Source organism: Aphanomyces invadans, assembly GCF_000520115.1.
Source record: "Aphanomyces invadans strain NJM9701 unplaced genomic scaffold supercont1.9, whole genome shotgun sequence".
In the NCBI taxonomy this organism is placed as follows: domain Eukaryota; phylum Oomycota; class Saprolegniomycetes; order Saprolegniales; family Verrucalvaceae; genus Aphanomyces; species Aphanomyces invadans.
This window is the reverse complement of record NW_008580154.1, coordinates 1126490-1148408: the sequence shown is the minus strand read 5'-3', so window position 1 is coordinate 1148408 and position 21919 is coordinate 1126490. Positions and strand designations below refer to the sequence as shown.

Here is a 21919-nt window from a genome sequence, read left to right as displayed (position 1 = left end):
GAACAATCAAGCACGTTGCGCATTTCAAGAACCTTGCCCAAGACCTACGCGAGAAGACAAGAAAGTCCAAGGCGACATCAGGGGGGGGAATGTAGCGACTAAATACCTAACTGATGATGTCGCGACGTCGAGTGTGCGTGGTCTGTAGAAGTCGGCTATAACGATTTAACGATGACAATTGAATCACTTCCAAATTTCCTCTGCGCTATCAACTAAACTCCCTACACCCACCGTCCCAAAATACGATTTGACAGTGAACTCCTGAATCGTGACGAAATGGGTATATTTTGAAAAGATCAATTTGATCTTGAATCCTGTATGCAATAAAATGAAAAAGCTGTGCTTTGGCAGCGATGATGATGTTCTGATCCAAAGGGGCACACGAACGCCTTCGCCATCGTGGCCTCGATCTTTGTGTCTCCTCGAAGTAGTCCCACATGAAGCAGGTGTTGGGATATCTCTCGTCTAGCCCGCCGACCTGAGCACTGTAGCGTTCTGACAATTTGGGGTCATGTATGCAGAGTCAAGCGTCTCTGCGCGACGATAATGAGTCCTCGTCGATTTCACCGAAGGTCCTACTTTCCAAGCACCCCGCGATGCCCCCCCCTTCCTCGTCACCTGCTGAATAACGAAGCCCCACACTTGATGGGCAAGCGTTTGTGAGGTCCACGACTGCGACGCCCCCGTTAAACGAATCTTTTCGCTCATGTACTTTCACTCAACGGACTGTCGCGTTTCCAGCGGCAGTTCCATCACTTTGGCTTTCGAAAGTTGATCGAGGCAGACACTATGAGCTACTATTCGTGCCTTCCCCGCTTTGCCCAGCACGGCCCGTCGTGCAACACCAAAACGACTACGTGCGGCCAAGCTGCGGTCGGGAGTCCTCGTTTGTACACCCCCTACCTCAATAGCCCCCAAGTCACTTCACACGAAAGGTCGGTGCAGTGGACCATCCCAATCCGTTTAGGGACACCATCAAGGTGCCTTCGCTGTGCCTTGCGAGGAGCTGATTCTGAATTTGGGCACGAATACCGCGTGTAGCGTCGTCCTGTGATTGAGCCTTCGAAGTGTTGTCAACGCGAAGCACCCCCCTGTATTGGCCCCGTATGGAATGAATGAATGGAACTTGTCGTTGACTTGCGACACTTGGCAAGCGCCATTGCGATAAAGTTATCGCCCTTGTGTCGCTCGCTGTGCAAGGTTGGCTGGGAAGTTCATGCCTAGCACGCGACTAGTGCACCACCATGTTCAAAACGTAGAGTTTGCCGCACGTATATGACAAACTGCATATCTTCGATGGCACACGCCACTTTACCTGAACGCCTTCACATCGCATGAGAGCAGAAGTAGTTGATGTGGAATGGAGCTTGAGTTTACAGTTGCCACCTCTGGCGATGGGCATATCGCAGGTGATTTTGTCAATGCATTCAGTTCATGGATGCGCTGGGGCGTGGAAAGGCTCACAAAGCGTCGTTGTTGTACTACACCAAGGAGGCACTTGACAAGGCATCCAGGACGAAATAATGTCGCGTTGTCGTCCGTCATTTCAAACCCAACCGAAAGGACGGCCGGTGACGATGCCGTAGCCCCCACTTCAATTCTGAAGATGATGGAGTGCGCCCAGTGGCTGCGCTGCTTTGTGTCGACCAGGTCATCGTCGCCACCATGCCGGTGGGTGACTTGCACGACCGTTAGCGATGAGGGGAATTTCTTCATAGCGCGACCGGATTTGCGAGCACCGGGGGATGTGAAACCACCCTGTGTTGTGTACTGCATCCAAGCAGCCCCAGCTCAAGCCCCCTGTGGAATAAAGTTGTTCGGGGGGTGGGGCATGCTGTACAAACCGTGAATGGAGATGTGTCTACACAACGCAGGGCTCATTCATAAATGTGCCCATGGCCTCGACTGCCCTGCCACCATGAGCACGTCCTGGAGTGTTTGCCCCCCGGTCGGAGGGAAAACCTCGGAGGTTCTGGATGCAATGGCAATGTGTGGCTGTTTTGGCACTCGTCGATCAACGATCAAATGTCCCAAAATCGCGGTAGTACAAGTCACAATCAAGTCGTTCAGAGCACGCACAATTTACGTTGACGTTGACTGAGGGCTGTGAAGCACGCATTGCCTCGGAGGCTCAGGCGTCGAATTGGCCCTCGAACCGCGGTGTCGTCATGGCCGCTCGTGACTCCGATCGATGGCGATTCCCACGCTCTGGCGAGTCTGTCAGCATGCGGGGTACGTCCAAGGTAGCTGCTGACCGGCCGACCGAAGCATTGGGCTTGATGCCGCACATGGCACCGTCGACATCTCCTCCCTCCGAATCCCGACCTTGTCCTGCCTCACGTCGTATGAGGGCGATGTGCCAACACACTGTGTGGAGGCACACTGGGAAAGGTCCGATCGCAGTATCAGGTCCGTGAGACTGCCACGTGGTACACTTGAAGACGGCATTACCTACGAGCAATCGGGCTATCTCGAGCCGAGTGGACGCGTCGGCTGCCCCGCTCTGGCACCTCTTGGGGCATGTTCACCGGTGGAAAACCATCGAGAGCTCTGGACAACACCGCGTTCTAATGGGTCATGCCTCGCTCGGTTGAAAAAGTGACCCAGACACTTGACATGTGTGCATCTGCTTCGAGTGACGCAGCGTGTAACTTGTCACTGGCGCTCACGACCATGTGGCCATAGGCGCACTGCGCTAGGTCTCTACGTGTCTCGATCTTTCTGGTACCACGTCAACCCACTCTGGCATTGCACGATGCTGACCTTCGCGCCTTTCGTTTCCTCGGTGGTCATTTTTCGTTTCACTGGCCGTCCTCTATGTACAACCCAACATCCCCTCGCCGAGCGTTGGCTCCGACCATGATCAATTCGGCAGCGCCGCCGTTCCTCGCGAGTTTGTACGAGATCCTGTCCAAAGAAGACCCGACCGTGATCGCGTGGTGCGACAACGGCAAAGCGTTTGGAGTGTACAACTTTGACGTGATGGAGCAGTACATTTTGCCCACGTATTTTCGGCACAACAAGTTTGCGTCGTTCCAGCGCCAACTCAACTACTTTGGGTTTCGAAAACTGCAAAAGCCCAACGGCGCCACGTCCCCGACTAGACCGAGCAACATCTACTGCCAGCCCCTTTTCACACGAGACAACCCGTCCGCGATGATCTTTATCAAGCGCAAGACGTACGGGCTCAAGCCGGTCTCAACTCCGCGTCGCATGACCACGCCTGACTACTACCCGTTCTCCACGACACCCGTCAATGTCGTGCCGTCGCATGCGATCCCTGCCATCTCGCGCAGCTCGTCTGCTCCATCCCACTTCACCTGGTCACTACATACGGCAGCCCCAATGCTGCGCCGTAGCCACAGCGCGAGCGCCCCGAAACCCGTGGACTTTGATGAGTACTTGTCCATGACATCATCACAAACGACGTCGTACGAGCAACTTCTGCATGGGGTGATTCCCGGGGTGCTTTCCACGTCGGGGGACGCACAGAGCAGCAGCAACTCGAGGTTGTCGATTGATGCATCCATGGCAGATGCCTTCGCTGCAATGCATGACGACCCTGTCGTGGTGTCGGTGACCCCCATGCTGACCCAAATGCAGACCGTCACCCTGGGTGATGGTGACGCCGCCGATGGCCGGTTTGCGCCCCTTCCCTTTTCTTCCGACCCTCGCTGGGCGACGGGGCCCAAGCTGTCGAGCGACGACTGGGCCCTTTTGGCTTGCATAGCAACCACGTAGATGGCGAGAAAAGGTAGTTTAGAACCATATTTATGTCGTCGTGTGAGTTGAATGAATGAACGTGATGGGCGTCGTGCGAAACTTTCATGCGTCGTCTTTGGCTGGCGGTTTTGGCAACGATGGACACGATGCTTTGTGGAATCTGACGAAAAATACTAGTACGTAGTATATATTTAAATATGGGCATTTTGCAATATTTCACTCTTTTAGCCAATGGGACGAACGCAACGATTTTTGCAATGTTCATCAGGCAAAATTGGATTTCCATTCACGACGAGAAACGAGGGTAGATAATCTTTCGAGGGTGTATGCCAATTCCCCAGCCTATGCCAGTTGGTAAGGCGACTTCAGCTGCGCTAGATGTCCTCAAAGACCCGCAGGCTTTCCTAAACTTTATGCGTGAGTGGGCGATTGTTATCCATCTGAGAGATTTTTTAATTTATAAGCTTTTTTAATCAGGCGTAAGGTAAGGAAACGTATAAAACTTGGAAAATTACAAGATCTATCCATTCGACATATGAGGGCCGACCTGAAGTACTCGTTTATGATTGGCTCGTTCAAATTACAAGTTGAAACTAGTCCGAAGGTTCCTTTCCTGTTGTGGCCGACAGCTTGAATTGTCATATCTCCCACGCTCCGCACGACAAGGTGCCATCTAAACTAGTCAGTGTGTTCGTGCCCCTGCCAGCCTTTGGAATTGAGCGTGACGGGGCCTCTGAAGAGGGAGCTGCGCTCAATTTGGCTGCACGAAGCACTTGATGTGACAACAGATGAAAGCGCCTAGCTATGATAGCGTGGGAAAAGATCAACTTCATGGACCGGCCGTTCATTTTCTATGGGATTTCTGTTGTCTGCATTCGATCAAAACTCGCAGAATCTAAACGGTCAAGTAATTTCTTCGAATACTAGTAGTATTTTGTTTAACGTTGTTCTCACGAAAATGGGATCATTTTGTCCAATCAAACAACAGTACCACAAAGAGTAACAGAAAAGCAACTCAATTTCGACTAAAACTACTTTATTCCCCAAACTTTTATCCTGCCAGAATTCCCACTAGGTGAATTTCTTCGTCACGCACCATAAGGTGTTTGCAAAGCTTAAGCTATGGGTGGGACGAACTGGATCTCCAACCTCGTGCTTGGTACGTACAGTTGGTTTCCTCCTTTTTACGAAGTCAAGAAACATCAAGTTTTACAGCCAATCTGTTGTACAGACGGTTCCCGGCAAAGTTACATTATCATCATGCCAAGGTGCCGACATATCGATCGCACACGCCATGAGTTCCAAAATCTCACACACCAAGAGCCAGAGGTCTTGTGCAAGGCTTCGGTTCACTCGGCGCTAGCGTCTCTGGTTGTCTTGAGTGTTTGATTCTACATTTTCAATTTTTTTGGCAGATTCGACCAGTGTCGCCAATTTGCCACTTCAAGTGCGCGCGCTTGGGGCGATCCATGACATGGCGTCGAATACATTGTTTGCATTGATTTCGAAGTAGCGAAAATAATTTCGACGGATTTTTCCGAATATTACGACAAAAAATTCTTGGAATGCTCTCGAAGCGGCCACGTCAGCTCGATTACTTGATGTTTGTATACTCGCCTGAACCGGCTGCGCGTTTCTAGCGCTTTTTGCGCGTGGCCGTTCACACTTTCGATTCCAAGCCATCATGGGCATGTTGTCGGCGACCCGCGCCGCGCTTCTTGGAACCATCGCCTCGACTGTGACGTTGAATGCATCTGCGACAGCTACCAGTGGAACATACAGCGCCCTCCTCCCGCAAGACGTGGTTCGCAACCTACAATGCCACGTGTGCCGCACCCCCGAATTGACTGGCAGCGTCGGTGACTCTTGCTGCAACTACGAGACGGTGAACACGGCGACGATCGAGCACTTTCATCCGCTCCTGGATGAACTGCGCAAACTGTCGTTCTTTCGATACTTTAAAGTCGACTTAAACCGAGAATGCCCGTTCTGGAGCGTAAACAACGTATGCATGAACCGCGATTGCTCCGTGTGCGAGTGCCCATCTGAAGAGATCCCGTCCAAATGGTATGCACAGGACCAAGCTGAGAAGGAGCAACGAGAAAGTTGGCATTCCTCCGAACCCTGCGACGATCAACAAGGCGAAGGCGAGCTGTCTAAAGTAGACCGAACTAACGCGGCCGTGGGCAAGTCGTTCCTAGCGTGGGTCGACAAGAAAGACCCTGCTGAGAATGCCGACCACATGGTGTACATCAACCTGCTCGAGAACCCCGAACGATTCACAGGGTACGCCGGGTTGTCGGCCGCTCGTGTGTGGAAGGCGATCTACTCCGAGAACTGCTTTGTGTCGCAGGAGCTGTGCCTCGAAGAACGCGTGTTTTACCGACTTATTTCGGGGCTCCAGGCGTCCATCAGCACGCACATCGCGTTGGAGTTCCGAATGGGGAACGCATGGGGACTCAACACCGAGATGTTTGTTGAACGAGTGGGTAAATTCCCCGACCGCCTGCAGAATTTGTACTTTACGTACCTGTTTGTCCTTCGCGCGGTCGGTCGGTACCGCGACGTTCTCCTCCACTACGACTTTGAAACTGGCAATGCCGCCGACGACGCGCGCGCCTCGACGATCTTGAAGTCGCTCTTTGATGTTGACAATCACGCGTACGACTTGCGTGGCGTCTCTCGTCCAGTTCTCATCCCCCGCTCGTGTCGTAGGTACAATGCCAGCTGCCGCGCGCCGTCCGACAGTCGCGCTGTGCTGTTTGGATTCAACGAAACGATGCTGTTTTCCAATTCGATGGAGAACATGTTCCTCAACCAAAACGACCTCGAGCGGCAGCGGCGCCAGTTTAAGCAAAAATTTGAAAACATTTCGCGCATCATGGACTGTGTCACGTGCGAAAAGTGCCGACTGTGGGGGAAGATTCAAGTGCTCGGCCTTGGCACGGCGATCAAGATCCTTCTCGCTGACGACGTGTCGACCATGCCCCCTCTCCACAGGAACGAAATGATCGCGCTCATCAACGTTCTTCACCGACTGTCCGAATCGGTCGAGGGCGTTACGCGGTTCCGACAACTCGAGTTTGAAAACGCCATCACGAAGCTCCTCCAATGCATTGTCGGCGCCATTACGATTGTCGTTGTCGGAATCCTCGTCCAGCGCCGCCGTAAGCAGCCCGCTCTCTCAAAGCAAAAACCCAATTAATTATCCATACAACTTTATGTCGCACTGGTCAAGCCATGTTTTGCGACCACAACTCGTCGCAGCGGGCGCCGCACCGTCCACGTCCATCGAGGCATGAGGTCCATGCAGCAAGGATGCCAACGGACGCAAGGGATATAATTCGCCACACACAGACGACTTTGCGATCACGAGGGGTAGTGGCCCGACGCCGCCTCACCGGCGAAGTGGCGGAATCCTCGAGAAACAGCATTCCCGTGCATTTGTACAGACAACACGTGCCTCTGCTTCCCGACGGACGTCTTGCCGCCTCTTAGTTGATCATGTCGGTGAGCTTCGGCATCAGCTACATGCCATGATGGACGATGTAGTGTCCCCAAGGTATTCGCTGATGCGGATTGCATTGCCAATGTGCGTCTGTCGGGTCAGAGTCCCTCAGGGAATGCTTTGCTTCCCGGTTAATTCGGATTAAAGTTCACTTGGAGGCGGCCACCGAAGAACGACCCGCTGAACGAAAACGAGTCGTCTTCGACCGTGCGCGTCGGAATTGGTGGCGGATCCATGATCTTGACTGCTTTCCGCTCAGTTAGCTTGACATGCGTGGTACAATTGCGCGCTGGGGTGGTCGTGACCTGCATGTCCTTTGGGCATGGCTTCACGTACTCGACACACCCCGAGCCCGAGATGGACCCGTGCAACGCTTCCATGGCTTGTGTGACGATGGTGCCCGTCCCCACGACGGACACTGCCGCGTGATTCGCCAACAGCGCACTTGTCACGATCTTTCCGGACCCATACAACGTCAGTTGGTGCTGGTCCACCGACCCAGCATGGGCATATCGGAGTGTTCCCGACCCCACCACGGTCGACACGACGTCGTACGAAACGAGGTTTGCGACATCGAATAGTGTCGAACCGGATCCCGTCGTTGTGCACGAGATCGAAGCGGAAGAAATGTGGTTTCCGTGGAATCGAATGCCGCCGCTCCCTTGAACAGTCGCCACGAGCGTCTTGGAGACCGAGAGCTGGGGGACGATGCACGCAATGGTCCCAGACCCGGTTAGCGTGACATACAGCTCTTGGACGTTAAAGTCCTTGAGATAGTTGACGTACACGCTACCAGTTCCCGTCTTTTGAATGGACACGGAAGAGTGAGCCAACGTCCTGTCTTCCAGCACCACGCGACTGCTTCCGATGGACTCGACGGACGTGAGCGGGTGCGTCTCATCAAGAAAGACTTCCATGAGAATCCGTCCCTCTATATCAGTGGCAGGATCGACGCTCAGATCAAGCACCCGTCCACCCATTCGATGCAAGTGCACACGGGCTTGGATCGCATCAAGGTCTGCCGCTGAGCCGGACGCGTGGACGACTGTCGTGCCGGCGGCCGCCACTTTAGACTTGCTGTCGTGGCAACTCACAAACACTTTGCCAGGGATGGATTCACGCAGGCTGCGGACGTCCGACTCCTTGAACACCCACGATCGTGTTGTCGGCGGCGTTGCTTGTCCCATCGTTCAAAAATGACCACGTCATGACGAGACTCTGGGAATGATGGTTGGAGAATGCATGTACTTGGAATGGTTGTTAGTGAGAGCGAGTGGCCATCCGTCGTCATGTGCAGTCATGTGGCGCTTCACACAGGCGTGGAGGGCCACGAGAACAAGTTGGGCGGCATGGAAAGCGGTAGCTGGTGCATTCGCTCTACACTTTTCGCCTTTCTCAAGTCCAACACAATGCATGGCTTTGTCGTTCCCCCTTGACGATCACAGTGATTGCATCACGCCCTGAAGCTCGCAAGTGACCATTCGACCAAAGTGTCCTTTGTATCGTTTCGAAGAGCTTCTAATTACTTGTTGTTTGGGAGACCAGCGCATGTACATCGCCCTGTCGATCGTCGGCGCTGGCCCTCTACGCTCTCCCCGTGCGGTACAAGTCCCCAAGCAAAATCCCGTCCCCGATCCTTCGAGAGCGTCGCATCCGGATAAGTTCGTCAAACCGCGCGCCGTGCACGTTGAAGTTGCCGGCCACTCCATTATCCGGATGACCCCTGTCGGTGGGTGTCGGCCCTCATGTTTGTATCAAGCGAGGCAGTGGCTTCACCGACTCCAAGCTCATGATGGCGCTGGTGCAGGTCATTCTCGCCCGATGCATAGACCCCTCGTCGTATCCACGTACGTGGAGAGACGCCAACAGAGTCGCGAGGCAGCAATCACCTCGCAGGCAGGTTCATGTTCGACAATCGTCCAAGTACTATCCAACGTCATTGACCCGTCGTCGCGTTTACCGTGGAATCGTGGCTGGCGGTGCAAGTTGTTCTTTGCCCGTGCGAATTCGGCCTCCTTCCCTCTCGACATGAATGTACGTGTTCAACGCCCGAGATGTCATGCATTCCCCAACCACAAGTCGACGTTCTTGGGACGCGCTCTACAACTTCATGGCAGCTTTTCCCACTCCCCACGTCGGGTAGGTACTGAAACCTTTGGTTTGTAGCTTGACACATTGTGGCAACTTGGCCAACCCCTCCTACCCGTCAGCACTTCGTACTTCCTTCAGACCAAGTACATGCACACTTGTATGTTTTGCGTCATTCTTGCTCTCTACGGCGGCTCGACGACCTCTCATGGCCATGGTTAGCGAAGTATCGATGACCACTGCGACAGACTTGCATCATACAACTGTGTGACATTCCGTTATGGATGAGTGCTGGTTAGCCAGGTCGACGAAGCACCACAGCCCCTGGTGGATAGACGAAGGGTGTGTTTACACCATGGCCTCGCTCGCTTGCTTTGTCTTCTTCGCTCGGCCACTGCGGGGGGGAGACGGCGACGACGACGATGTGGCGCCATATGACACTCTTGCGGGGGAGCTGGAGCGCAAGAGCGATCGCCCGCTCGAGCTTCGGCCAGGGCTCTGGCCTCGAAACAACGGGCTCTGGTGGAACACAACCTTGCCTAGAACAGAAATGCATCACGGCACCATTTCCCGTGACGAGTTGAATGCAACCTTTCGCCTTGCGCATGAGATGCGTCTTTTGCAGCGTCGGCGACGTTAACATCGGCGACTTCTCCACAGATCGGCTGCCGCCTTGGCTCACGCGCGTTTCCTTTTCAGAGTGATACACAAGGAGACCGATCTATCACAAGTTTCAAATACGACGTGGTCACGACGGCGACCGAAGGGGGCGCCACAACAGCAAGACGGTGCAGCGCTTACCACGAGCACAAACAGCGCAAACCCGTCGTAAATTGTAAACGTCTGCGACGCCTGTTTGCCCGTGAGGAACGGGAACATGTACAAAATGTCCGTCACGGGGAGGCACACAGCTGACGACACGACAAAGAGGACGCTGCTGCCTTCCTTGAAAATGTACAGCATCAACTACGGCAGGCTCAACCAAGTGAGCACGCGCAGAGCGACCGACAACGTACCTGGCTAAAGATCATGTTGAACAGAATAAACCACATGAAGAGGTCGAATACACCTTCGTTGCACGCCAGTGTTTTCCCTTGGAACTCGACGGGGTTGCCCAAGAAGCACTCGTGGGAAAGCACGACAAAGTTTGGAAAGTCCTGCCATGCCACGGGCGGGTCGCACAGCGCAGGTACCTGTCCGTTCCAGTGAGTCGACTGGTCGATGCGGCGAGGCGTACTCGAATCGTCCAAATCGTTAGAATCCCGATAAAAACTTGGTACAAGCTCGTCCACGCATTGCAGTACCAAATGTCCAAATCCACGTCCTTTAGCGCGATTTCCTTGTACACTAGACGGCATTGAGTGCAGTGAGAACGAGTGACCAGCCCACCGTTCGACGCCGCAGCAGGAACGAGCGACGATATGAAGAGCACGATCCACCCGACGCTTGGGTCCGGCATATTGAGCGTCGAGCCACCCGTGAAGAGCGGCAGCATGTTCACAAAGCCGCCGTACAGCACCAAGACCGCCCCCAGGATGTGGCACCGCTTGTATCTCGTGTTCAGAAACAGCAGCGACAGGAGCATGTTGAACGGGAGGTTGAGCTGGTCCAGGACGTTCGAGAAGTTCCCGCTACCCAAAACGACAACGTGGTCCAGTTTAATGTCAGTCTTGTCGAGAATACCCGAGGTGGGGGGTCGGCAGGGCCGAGAGGAGGTTGTAGATGGTGTCGAGGAGGCCCATGATGGCGTATTTGTAATGCGGAAACGATCGCATTTCAGGAGTTATGTCGTCTGCGACGACATGAGCATGTCATGAACCCATGCAATTGCAGACATATGAAGTGTAACGCACTCGTAAATGCCATTTTGTACCTACGTCCAGGTCAGGAGCGCCGCCATGCAAGGTTGTTGCTTACCACACGACCGGCCACGACGTCACGACAAACGCGATGGGCAAAATGATGTTGGAAAAGTACCACAAGAACGGCCCGTAAGCGTACGCGATGCGGCTACACCCGCAGTTCTATGACCATTGTTGCCATGATCCTCTTGCGTCCCACGTACGTGTAGATGACTCGATCCGCGCAACGAGCGAGGACGAGGAGGACGACGGAGGCCGCCAAGTGCGATTCCCCAAACATCTTTTGTAGCGTTCCCATGGCTGCAAAAGGACGAGTGTGCGGGTGGCTCTGCTGCTTTGTCGTCGGCAACCAGACGATTTTCTGCGTCGATTTCAACCAGAAGTTGCCTGGTTTCGGAAAGACAGTGAGCCAATATCCGTCACAACGATCGCTATTGGTCCATTCAATTGCCGCACTACCTGCCGTGACCCTTCGTTCGGGGATGGGATCCAAAATGTCCTACGCTTCATTTGTGGGGTACGCGTGACCACAGCCTCGTCATTCACTGGAAGGGCATCGAGGAGACAACGAGCCTGCGCGAGAGCGCGGTAGAGATATGTCTAAACCCGTAATTGAGCGAGGTGGAAGGAGGCATGCCCATGTGATGCAAACACGACCAAAGCCAGGATAACATGGTGAAAAAATTGAGGTCGTCGCCGCCGTGCTCGTTTGGTTTAGATACAAATGTTGCATCATAACGTTGTCTGGGTTTTTGTACAAAATGATGGGGGTTACTATAATGGAATGCTGGGATTTCAAATGCTTTGGTCGTGATATGCCCCGGGGCACGAAGATTTTTCGACTTGGTACGACGCAGCAACAATGGTAGGTCGCCGCCGACAACGCGTTGGATAAGCATGGTGGCTCACATGGTCATGACACAGTCCGTGACTCTGCATACGTCCTTGGGAGACATCAAGATGGAGGTGTTTTGCGACACTGCTCCGCGAACAGCAGAAGTACCGTGAGGCTCTCTTTGAGCATACATCATTTCTTCTCACCTTCACGTTGATTGTGCCGACAGAACTTCCTCGCACTGTGCGCAAGCAATAGCTACGACAACACAGTATTCCACAGAAACATGAAAGGATTCATGATTCAAGGCGGAGACCCCACGGGCACGGGCAAAGGTGGGGAAAGCATTTGGGGCGGTGCCATCGACGACGAATTCCATCCGCAGAACCGAGTACGCTCTGTCCCGATGATGGTAGCTTCCTGCCGATGTCTTTCACCGCCATGCCATAGCACAACGTGCGAGGGATTGTGTCCATGGCCAACAGCGGTGCGAACACAAACAAGCAGCAGTTCTTCATCACGTATGCGAAACAGCCGCACCTGAATAATGTGTACACAGTGTTCGGCAAGTACGTCTTCCATCCCTCCCCGTCGTTGCTCACTTTCTTGGCACTCACTGCATCATGTACAGAGTCATCGACGGGTTTGACGTGCTGGATGCAATGGAGAAAGCCCAAGTCGATTCAAAGCACCGACCGCTCAAGGACATTGTACTGAACAACGTCACAATTCACGCCAACCCGATCGCCGACGACAAATAAATGACCACCTCTTCCGTCTTCTAATCTATCGTGCTTGGGTCTTGGACGAAAGGACCACGCTGCAGTCGTATATACCGATATAAGTCTGTATTACATCCCTCCATGCCGAGGTTCCTGCACACGGATCATCTGCGTGGGCGGAATGAGGAGCTCATCGTTGACGGACGACCCCAGATACTGCCGCAGGAGCGCCTTCAATTCACTGTTCTGCACCTGCAGCGCTGAAACCGAGTCGATGAGGGACTTGCGCTGCTTGAGGACCATGTTGTACTCGGTCAGCCCCTTCTCAAGGGCCAGCCAAACCCTACACATTCATAACAATTGCGACTCCCATTTTCCACACTCCATACCGTTGAGTCGCGTCAGGGAGAATTCGCTGGGCGCGCGGCCAAAAAAGCTTGTCTTCTTTCCGCGATTCGCCTTGCATGTCGTCCACTAGCTTGATCTTTTCCTTCGCCGCGCGGCGGGGTCGACTACCTTGTGCTTTTTTCTCTTTGTTTAGCTCCTGCACCGCAAACGTAAGTGCCGACCTCGTTCAACTAGACAACTCTACGTCGACGAAGAACTTGATGGTCTGGATCACTTGATCTGCCTGAACTTTGAGCCCCAGCGGCCGCTCGTCGCCAGCCGCGACTTCGTCGTCAGCAGCGGCGGTGTCATGAAAGAAATACCTGCCAGGAAGGACCCAGTCAAGCCAAACGTTCGACGCGATGGGAGTCGTACCCGAGAAGTCGCTCCATATCGCCTTCGCTCTCAACCCCAAGCGAGCGAAGGATCGAATCGGCCCGCACGAGCTCTGCTTCGTCCTCGTCCATCGTGTCGATCGCCTGCAGGACGTTTGTGTGCACGAGAAAGCCTGCCTCGGACGCGAGCATCTTGAGCATGCACTTGAGTTTCGAAGACGAGACCTTGCGACTGTTGTCGCCATCACTCGATGGCCCGCCGCTGTCGTCTGTGGTGGAATTCGTCGATCCGTCCTCTACCGACGACCTTGCAGCCTTGTGGTCGCCGGCGTCCACGTAGCGAAGATCACATTGTGGAGGGACCTGCGCGGGTCTTGAGAGGTCGGGGTGCTGCGATGCAAATGGACGTACCCACACGAGCCCGAGCTGCTGCTCGTGAATGATCTTGTCTGCTTGTAGGACCTTCTCGATCTGGTCCATCGCATCGGCGCGGTGCATTTCCCACACCTGGCTGTACTTGAGTCCGTCGTGGTCCTCGAAATGCTGGAACTTCTTTTGCAGGTCTTTGTATTGCTTGGTGATGCGGCGGTAGTCCTCCGTCAGTTCTGTGTTTTGGTGTCGCTGCTGTGCATCCGTCTGCGTGTACTTTTGAATCAGGCCGCTGAGGGCGTCCTTGAGTCGACTCAGCTTGCGCTTTTGCTGGTTCAGGGTCGCCGAGTTCTCCATGTCGCGCTCGGTCAGAACGCGGTAATTGTACTCGAGCTTCTCCGTGTTGAGTTGGTACGTGGCCCGCATCTACGATCGAATGGGAACAACGTGACAACAACGATGGCGGCGCACCTCTTCGAGTTGTTGCTCGAGCGTTTGAATATCTGTCTCGAGCTTGATCTTGAGTTTGTTGTAGTCTTCAGCATCCTTTACCCGCAAGTCTTCGATCTCCTTTTGGCTCAGTTCATCACGCGCTTGCTTGGCTTCCATGAACGTCATCTCCATCTCCCGGCGCTTCTCAAACAGCGAGTCGATCTCGCTCTTGTTGGTCGAAATCAGCTCATCGCGCTCCTACGTCGTGCCTCGTTATGTCCTGTTGCCTGGGCGAGACCATTGACTTACCTTGAGGAACGCATCTTCGATCTGCTCCAGCTCCAGCTCGTACTCTTCCTGCATTTCACGGTACTGCTGGCTCATGCGGTCCACGAGGGTTTCAACGTCGTCTGCCTGCACTTTCAGCGCGACAACGTACTCCTCGTCTTTCGCCTTGAGTTGTGTCTGAAAGTCCTTGATGAGCGCGTCTTTGGATGCCAAGATGGCACCGCATGCTTCGGACTGGAGTTGCAGTTGCTGGACAAAGTGGGTGAGACGCACGTCTCGATGGAGCGTTGGTGAAACACTACCTTGAAAAGCTCCTGCGGCATGTTGTAGTCGTACAAATCCGCCCACCGCATCTCGACCTCAGCATTACGCGACCCGCTCGTGATAGCTTCCTGTTGAAGTTTTTCAATGCGCTTTTGCTTGCGGTCTTCTTCGTTGATACGGCGGTTGTTCTCCGTGTCGTCGGCCCGCACGCGGATGTCCGTGACTTCTTGAATCCCTGTGATCTGCACTCGACTGAATGATAGTTTCTCGTGGTGCTGCACGAGACCTCACCTTTCGCTTGTCGAGTTGGTTCAGACTGTCTGCAATCTGCTGCGCTCCGCGACTCATCTTCTTCGTATCCGACGACGACGATTTCTTCTTCTTGTTCTCGTCATCTTTGTTGGCGTTCCGCATCTCGATCCGTCCTCGTCGCGCATGGATGCGATTCTCCCGGTCATTCGGGTCCACTTCGCTCTTCGACTCCATCCCGACGACGGCCTTTGTCCCAACCGGCGCGTTCCGATGAAACCGAGTTCACAACCGACACGACGAAATCATCCGGATAACAACGTTCGCCAGCTCGACCGAAGATGACGAAGGAGGAGTACCGCTCGGGCTGCAACATGCACACGTCCTTGACGCACAAAAGAGCCCCGTGGCAAGGAAAACGACACCATACATACAGGTACATACTGGCTCTGCGAACGACAGCGCGCAACAGCGACGGAACTGCAGTCAGGAAGTGACGGCGGCGTTCCTCGTGGCGACGCACACTTGCCATCCGCGACGGCTCTAGTAACCCTGATGAAGCTGCATCAACCTGCTCAACTCGGACAAAACATGGTCGAAACAAAGTGCGCTGCGTCAAACTGTCTTGGCGTGAAGTGATCCTCCTTTTGGCATGAGTTCCAACTGAGATCGAGGATGGCATGGCCGGATGAGAGAATGTAACATTCGCACGCACCAACGTGCTGGTGCATGTTGTGGATGCAATCTATTTAAAATAAGGTTAACAGGGTCACTACGCGGTCAAATACTGGTCCAAACTCTCGCCGGAAATGTCCTCGATCTGCTTGATGACCTGGTGGCACAGCGTTTCGACCGTCGAGTCCGTGTCCTCGAGCAGCTCGGCCAAGAACGGAATGCTCTCGGGCAACATGGCCAAGAACTCCTCGCCAACGACGCTGTAGCACTGTTCGATGGCTCGCAGCGCCGCCAGTCGGACGCCAGCACTGTCGCTTCGGCTCTTCATCAAGATGCGATGGTGCATTGGCTTCCACAGTATATCGCTCTTGGCTGCCCATGCGAGCTGCGCCAGTGCAGTCACTGCGTGGCCCACAAGGGTCGGCTGAACGTCGGCCAGGTCCAACAGGTCGACGAGCCCCGGCATGACTTGATCAAACTTCTCCTTGTCCATAAACCCATCCGAGTCATGCGAGAAGCAACCGACCAAGGCCTCCACAACATACTCGGCCACGGTCGCCTTGAGGCTGTCGTCGACGGCCTCGGAGACCTTTTGCTTCTTGGAAGGGCGCTTGAAGAACCCATCGTCGTCCTCGTCATGGCTCGTTGACGAGCCCAGGGACGGACCCCACGCCAAAACCGTTGCGCATTGCGGCAGGATGTGCGCGTAGTACGGGACGAAGATGCTTCGCAACTGAGCGCTTAGTTGAGTGACAAGGCGGAAGAAGACTGCTTGTCGAGGCAGCGACGGTCCTTGTTGGCCGGGCAGCACGACATCCACCCACACAACAAACTTGACAAAGAGCGGCTTGAGTTGCTTTTCGGAGAGCTTCAGGACAAGTTGAATGATGGCATGGCGAAGTTTGTCTTCGACGTCGGTGGATAGCGACGGGTGCGTGCGTCGGATGTCCATCGCCATGAGGAAGAAGCGCATCCACGCACTCAAGTGTGTCTTGACTGCTGCACGATCCATGCCGTTCACGATAGTCGCCACAAGTACGAACAACTGGACCATCGAGTCGGCACCGTGACTGCAGCAGCTCGGGTACAAATCAATGAGGGCAGGCAAGAGGTTGCGCAGCTCCATGCCATGGGCCAACGAGTCGAGGGTAGCCTGTGCAATCACTTGAATTTGGGGATGCAGCGACGGCTGGAACAGCAGCGACAGGATGCGGGGAAGGTATGCTGCAAGAAATTGGGGAAACTTGGCAGTCATGTTGCGCAGCGCAACCATCCCGCACGACTGGAGCGTGTTGGTTTCGTCCACTTTGTCACTGTTCGTCGCGTTGGCCACCGCCTCCAACGCAGTCAAGAGCGTGGGGAAAAACGTCGGGATATGTGGGTACACGACCGGGCCGAGCGCAAGGCCCAAGTTGGACAAACACACAAAAGCACTCCCGGCGACATGGCCGTTGGCATGTTTGGTGCACGCGACGACTGTAGGCAGGATCGTTTTGAACGGCTTGGGATGCTTCTTGGCAAAGAAGCGCGTAAGGACGTCGACCGACAGCAGTGCCATTTGCAAGTCCGATACCAGAGCAGACTCGACTTCGCTCAGAACTTCCGTGAGGTCGGCCAACATGTCGACAAACAAGAGCTCTTCTTCAGTCGTTAAAGAGTCTTGATGCGCCTCGATGCGTTCGTTCAAAAGTTGTAGCGCGCGTCGACGAATTACACCATCTTCGTGGTGCAACAGCTCGCCGATCACAGCCACGAAGCCAGGGGCTGTCAGCAGGCGCTGCAGATTATGCATCCCGTCCAAAGCGTACGCGCTGAGGGCGTCGTCGCTACCCCTGCGGAGGTAGAGTAGAAGCGCCTGGGCGAGGAGGAGGTAAGCCTCTTGTAGCGTCGCGCTCTCGCCGTGGCGCTTGTCCAGGATTTGAGAGTGGAGACGCTTGCGCTCGAGGTGCTGCGGGACGAACGAGAGCCAAGCAACGGAGGCGGATTCCACAGCCGTCTCCGACAAGCCCGTAACTTTCAGGGCCGAGTCTGCATTCACTTCGTCGTCTCCATCTTGGGTGTGGTTTGTTGAGTTGACCAAGAAGACGAGGGATTGCATCTGCGCTTCAGGTGGGAATAGTTGCGCCAGGGAGTGGGAAAACTCGGCGTGAGGATGAGTGGGGATCGAGTCGTCGTCTTCGTCGGGCGTTGTCAAGAGCAAGAGCGCAATCGTCATGCCCAAAGCGTTGGCCTTTTGAAGCTCGAGACTCGACAGGACAACGTGAAAGAGGTCCAGACGACGGGCAGCTGGAATCGACGCGAAGGCATCGACAAAGGTCTGGAGAAATTGCTGGATCGAGATGGGGCTCGACGGTTTGGCAACGTACGGCACTGCATGCTGGACGATTTCACGAAGGACGTGGAACGAGTACTCGTCCATGTGCAGGTGGGACGCGTGGCTCAGAATAGGCACAAGCGATGTCAGAACTTGGGCAGGATAGAGATCGACCAGTGCCGACACGAGCAAGAGGGCTGCATTCCGGGTCTGAGGGGATGTCGTCACCTCGATAACTTCCATCGTGAGCTCGACGAGAACTTTGGCATGGGACAGGGTCGTCGCCGCCGCGTTCTTCTTCGACGAAGAGGCAGGCGGCAACAGCCGGCACACTTGGTGCATTACCGTCAGCACCATTTGGATGCTGTACTCGGACACTTTGTCTTGGCTGAAGTGCGCGACAACGAGCTGCAGTGGCGTGAGCAGGGATTCCAACTCTGCAGCCGAGTATTGCGGCAACCAAGCTGGGAGGACTTCGAGGACACACGTGACGTCTGCGACCCATTGCGCCGACTTGTTGTGATGCAACAGCTTGGTCACGATATCCGACGACACTTGGAGGCGTGGCACGAGTTGGCTCGATATTTCACTCAAGTCTTCGCCCGATTGCATCAGTGCCACCAACCTCGAGACAATCGTGGATTGTGTCGCCGCGCCAACACTTGCAAACCACGATGCTGGCATGATCGTAGCCACGTGTCGCTGAAGCACCGACGCTCCAGACGCGGTGGAGAGCGTTTGCACAACGGCGTCGACGACGAGCTTTGGGACCTTGATCGTGGCCCAGCTCGAGAGGAAGTGCGTCATGAGGTGGGTCATCACCGTTGTTTCGGTCTCGGTCGGCTCAGCGGCAAACAATGGCAGTCGTTGCGTGAACCATCCGACCGTGGACTCCCACAGACTAGGCAGATGGACGTCAGAGAACACCGCAAGCACTTTCATTGTTCGGACGGTTGGTCGGGCGTCCTTGACGAGAACTGTCGCAAGCACGTGCTTGGCCCAAGCAGCGTCGATTTTTTGGTCGTCCAAGAGCGTCGCCAGCAGAGTCGAGATATGCTGGCCATCCATGCAGAGTTCCGCCTTGGCTTGGACGAGCCGTGCAATGGCATTGTGATACGTTGCAAGGGCCCCCTTATCGTGCTTCTCCACAGACGCCTTAGCGAGCGGCTTGAGGGTTTGCATCGCAGCTTTGCGAACGGCCTTATCACAAACACACACCGACACGAGCAGTGTGGTAAGCACGTGGTGCAAGTCGTTCAGCTTGATTGCGTTCGAGCTGTGGCACTCAAGCATGACAGAGACGAGGGTGAGGCTGCGAACAGCGGCCGTCGGCTGCGTGTCGAGGCGAGTTGCGACACGGCACAGACTGTGCAGCAGAGAAGTCCAGTTGTGTTTGGCAAGTTTGTCGTTGAAGCAAGGCTGCACGAGGGTAAAGAATCGAGATGACGAGTGCAGTAAAAGATGCAGCGCGTCATCGTACACGATTGTGGCGTCAGCGTCGGTGGAGCTGGTCGTCATGATGCTGCAGATCATGTCAATCGTGTGCACGATGGCCTGGCGATTGGTGGCAAGGTCCACTTTCACCATCGATGCGTTGAGCAACGTCCACTCTGCGCGGGCAAGTGACAGGAATCGGCTGTGACAGTGCTTTTCTTGGCCGAGATACAGCACTTGCAGCGCCAAATACGGCAAGCGAACGTGCCGAAATGGCGCGGGAGATGTCCATGCCGCAACGGTCTCGATCAAGTCTTCCGTCAAGGCCTTTCCCCATGCTTCAACGACGGCGGCGACGTCTTTCGGGGCATTCAGCGCTTGTCCAAACGGATGGGGAAGTTTTTTCAAGTGCTGCACCCACGCCTCAAACGTAATCAACGATGGTTTGGTGTCGTCCGAGGGCTCGAGCCAGTCTACCGTCGGGGCGAACTGCAGTAACATGTCGAGTAGTGTGGGGATCACGCTGGGGTGGTCAGCGTATTTGGTTAACAGCGGACCAGTCGCAAACGAAACGAGAGCCGACACAGCGTCTTGGAATCGCGGATCACGGAAGCGCTGCGTCACGGCGTGGGCGACGGCTTCAACCAACGCCAACGGGGACACCTTTTCAAGCAGCACGTTCAGCTGCAGCGCCTTCACGATGACCATGGGGGAATCGTCGTTAAGGCGGCGAAGTAGCGCGTCAGCTTCGTCGAACGAGTCGTTCATTGCTTTAACAGCTGTGATGGCGTGCAGTCGGATGTCCGCATTCGGGTGGTCCAGTGACAGCAAAAGCGACAATCCACTCTGGGCCAGCGGCACGTGGACAGCGGCAGTCGTTCCGTCGAACGTTCTACCAACAAATTCGATATAAAATGCCCTTGCGGCTTCCTCTTGGCTGTCGACCAAACTGTGCAAACCCGCATCCAATTGCTCCGCGAACCGCTTGCTCAAGTGCACCAGCACACGCTGCAATGACGCACACAAGCCAGCCGACATGGTCTTGTCCTTCATGGCAGTAGCGGTCTTGGCGCTCTTCAGAACATGAGCAACGATTGGAGCGACGAACGGCGCGGCGGCGTCAGGGCCGAGCTCGGTCAGGATGGCAAACAAAGTCGATTCGGCACTGGCCGTCGGTTGGTTCGACGACTTGGAGCTGTCCACAAGGTGGGCAATGAGCCCCGCAAAGAACAATGTAAGGAACTTTCGCGTGTCGTATGAGTCGGTGGCATCGTGTAGGAGCTGGGGTAAGTCAGTATAGTTCAGTACGTGCTTGATCACGTCGTTCGGGAGAGACTCAAACGGCTGGGCTTGCACAACGCTGACTAAGCACAGTAGTGCATCGAGTTGAGCATGTGCGGGGGCGGTCTTGGCGATGGCCGCGACGACTTGGGTCCGCGCAGCGTGGGCGAGAATGGCTTTCGACGACAGCTTCGTCACAATCATGTACGATGAAAGCTGGTGTTCGGGAAAGGACCGGTCTCGGAGGCCGTCCAACACGTTCGGAAGAACCCAGCGCAGTATCTGGTCGGTGATCTTGGACTTGTCGAGCACTTCCATGGCTAGCAATGTATATAAAGCCATAATCTTGGGGTTCTTGGCCCCGATACGACGGCTGGCTTCATAAATGAAGCGCACGACAGACGGATCTGTGAAGCAACGTTTGGCAAGGTTTGCGCGCAACAATGGAACGTTGTTGGTTTTGACACCCTCAAGGAATGCCCAGCGAGGGTACTTGTTCAGGTCGCAAATTGTTACAAGGCGCGCAAACAGGGGACTTTCGTGGTAGCAGATCGTGGCAGCCAGAATTTGCTCAACGTTCCACGTGTGGATTTCGTACCGCCGGATGAGGTACTCGAGTACTTGATGGGTAGGTGGCAAGAGAAAGTATGGTGAGAGGGCGTCGAGGAGGAGTCCAAGGTCGGCATCGACGGCAACGTTTTCGTCTTTTGTAAGAAGGGCACGGTTAAACTGTGCCTGGACTTTGCTTGGATGAAGCAACGTTGTGTGGAAGACATCCAAGGACCCGTCCATACCGCACAAGTGATCGAGCGCCTGTTTCGCATGCTCGTAGGTGGTGCGGATGTCGATCTTCGACGCCACCTTTGGCTCATGCAGGAAGGATGCAAGCTTCCTCTGCGAAGGAGCAGATGTCGCATGCACCTTAAGAGCATTCAACTGGGACGCCAACGACGTACTCATCTTGGCGGCGGCAAATTGAGAACTCCAAATGAATGGATTCCCTTCGCTTCAACATCCAAAACCGTCCCGACCGGACCAATGGTTTTGTCCCGTGCGAGTGGCCAAAATTGTGAATCTTTTTATCGAATCAAATTTCATATGACGAATCCGTTGCATTGGATTGGCTGAATTCAGAAATACGCACCCGCATGAC

General features: G+C 54.7%; 7 protein-coding genes across 8 annotated transcripts; 3 read left to right on the top strand and 4 right to left on the bottom strand.

The window, feature by feature from the left end:
- Positions 1-2817: 2817 nt before the first annotated feature.
- H310_05520 (hypothetical protein) lies at positions 2818-3820 on the top strand (the record flags this gene model as incomplete). The annotated part of the gene is made up of 1 exon (XM_008870256.1): positions 2818-3820. One exon carries the CDS (start codon positions 2818-2820, stop codon positions 3739-3741), a length of 924 nt encoding a protein of 307 aa, XP_008868478.1. The 3' UTR covers positions 3742-3820.
- Positions 3821-5383: 1563 nt separating this feature from the next.
- Positions 5384-8420, top strand: H310_05518 (hypothetical protein). The gene is made up of 2 exons (XM_008870254.1): positions 5384-6384; positions 6439-8420. The coding sequence occupies exons 1-2, from the start codon at positions 5408-5410 to the stop codon at positions 6926-6928; spliced, it is 1467 nt and encodes a 488-aa protein (XP_008868476.1). The 5' UTR covers positions 5384-5407; the 3' UTR covers positions 6929-8420.
- Positions 6906-8418, bottom strand: H310_05519 (hypothetical protein; the record flags this gene model as incomplete). Its single annotated transcript, XM_008870255.1, has 1 exon — positions 6906-8418. One exon carries the CDS (start codon positions 8416-8418, stop codon positions 7363-7365), a length of 1056 nt encoding a protein of 351 aa, XP_008868477.1. The 3' UTR covers positions 6906-7362.
- Positions 8421-9530: 1110 nt separating the features above from the next.
- Positions 9531-11550, bottom strand: H310_05517 (hypothetical protein). Its single transcript, XM_008870253.1, has 10 exons — positions 11385-11550; positions 11237-11329; positions 11173-11192; positions 11003-11111; positions 10709-10950; positions 10557-10666; positions 10336-10512; positions 10121-10285; positions 9911-10040; positions 9531-9858 (listed from the first exon to the last, which is right to left on the bottom strand). Exons 1-10 carry the CDS (start codon positions 11477-11479, stop codon positions 9668-9670), a joined length of 1332 nt encoding a protein of 443 aa, XP_008868475.1. The 5' UTR covers positions 11480-11550; the 3' UTR covers positions 9531-9667.
- A 474-nt stretch (positions 11551-12024) lies between these two features.
- On the top strand, positions 12025-13142 carry H310_05516. 2 transcript variants are annotated; one of them, XM_008870251.1, is made up of 5 exons: positions 12025-12046; positions 12106-12180; positions 12246-12407; positions 12467-12585; positions 12648-13142. In XM_008870251.1, exons 1-5 carry the CDS (start codon positions 12044-12046, stop codon positions 12775-12777), a joined length of 489 nt encoding a protein of 162 aa, XP_008868473.1. In that variant the 5' UTR covers positions 12025-12043; the 3' UTR covers positions 12778-13142. The 2 variants fall into 2 exon arrangements, with proteins under 2 accessions (XP_008868473.1, XP_008868474.1); XM_008870252.1 differs by having other exon boundaries at positions 12246-12585.
- Positions 12868-15299, bottom strand: H310_05515 (hypothetical protein; the record flags this gene model as incomplete). The annotated part of the gene is made up of 8 exons (XM_008870250.1): positions 12868-13081; positions 13128-13282; positions 13331-13448; positions 13501-14255; positions 14301-14519; positions 14571-14798; positions 14852-15055; positions 15105-15299. 8 exons carry the CDS (start codon positions 15297-15299, stop codon positions 12868-12870), a joined length of 2088 nt encoding a protein of 695 aa, XP_008868472.1.
- Positions 15300-15751: 452 nt separating this feature from the next.
- H310_05514 (hypothetical protein) lies at positions 15752-21741 on the bottom strand. Its single transcript, XM_008870249.1, has one exon. It carries the CDS (start codon positions 21724-21726, stop codon positions 15835-15837), a length of 5892 nt encoding a protein of 1963 aa, XP_008868471.1. The 5' UTR covers positions 21727-21741; the 3' UTR covers positions 15752-15834.
- Between the last annotated feature and the right edge of the window lie 178 nt (positions 21742-21919).

What these genes read in the sequence shown, in the direction of transcription:
- H310_05518 (XM_008870254.1), top strand. Translation starts at nt 5,408, where the DNA reads ATGGGCATGTTGTCGGCGACCCGCGCCGCGCTTCTTGGAACCATCGCC. An exon ending in TTTGATGTTGACAATCACGC is followed by an intron (nt 6,385 to 6,438) that starts GTACGACTTGCG and finishes CTCGTGTCGTAG; the next exon opens with GTACAATGCCAGCTGCCGCG.
- H310_05517 (XM_008870253.1), bottom strand. Translation starts at nt 11,479, where the DNA reads ATGGGAACGCTACAAAAGATGTTTGGGGAATCGCACTTGGCGGCCTCC. An exon ending in TCCTGCTGCGGCGTCGAACG is followed by an intron (nt 10,667 to 10,708) that starts GTGGGCTGGTCA and finishes AATGCCGTCTAG; the next exon opens with TGTACAAGGAAATCGCGCTA. An exon ending in TTGCGCTGTTTGTGCTCGTG is followed by an intron (nt 10,041 to 10,120) that starts GTAAGCGCTGCA and finishes AACTTGTGATAG; the next exon opens with ATCGGTCTCCTTGTGTATCA.
- H310_05516 (XM_008870251.1), top strand. An exon ending in CTGCTCCGCGAACAGCAGAA is followed by an intron (nt 12,181 to 12,245) that starts GTACCGTGAGGC and finishes TTGTGCCGACAG; the next exon opens with AACTTCCTCGCACTGTGCGC. An exon ending in GTGTACACAGTGTTCGGCAA is followed by an intron (nt 12,586 to 12,647) that starts GTACGTCTTCCA and finishes CATCATGTACAG; the next exon opens with AGTCATCGACGGGTTTGACG.
- H310_05514 (XM_008870249.1), bottom strand. Translation starts at nt 21,726, where the DNA reads ATGAGTACGTCGTTGGCGTCCCAGTTGAATGCTCTTAAGGTGCATGCG.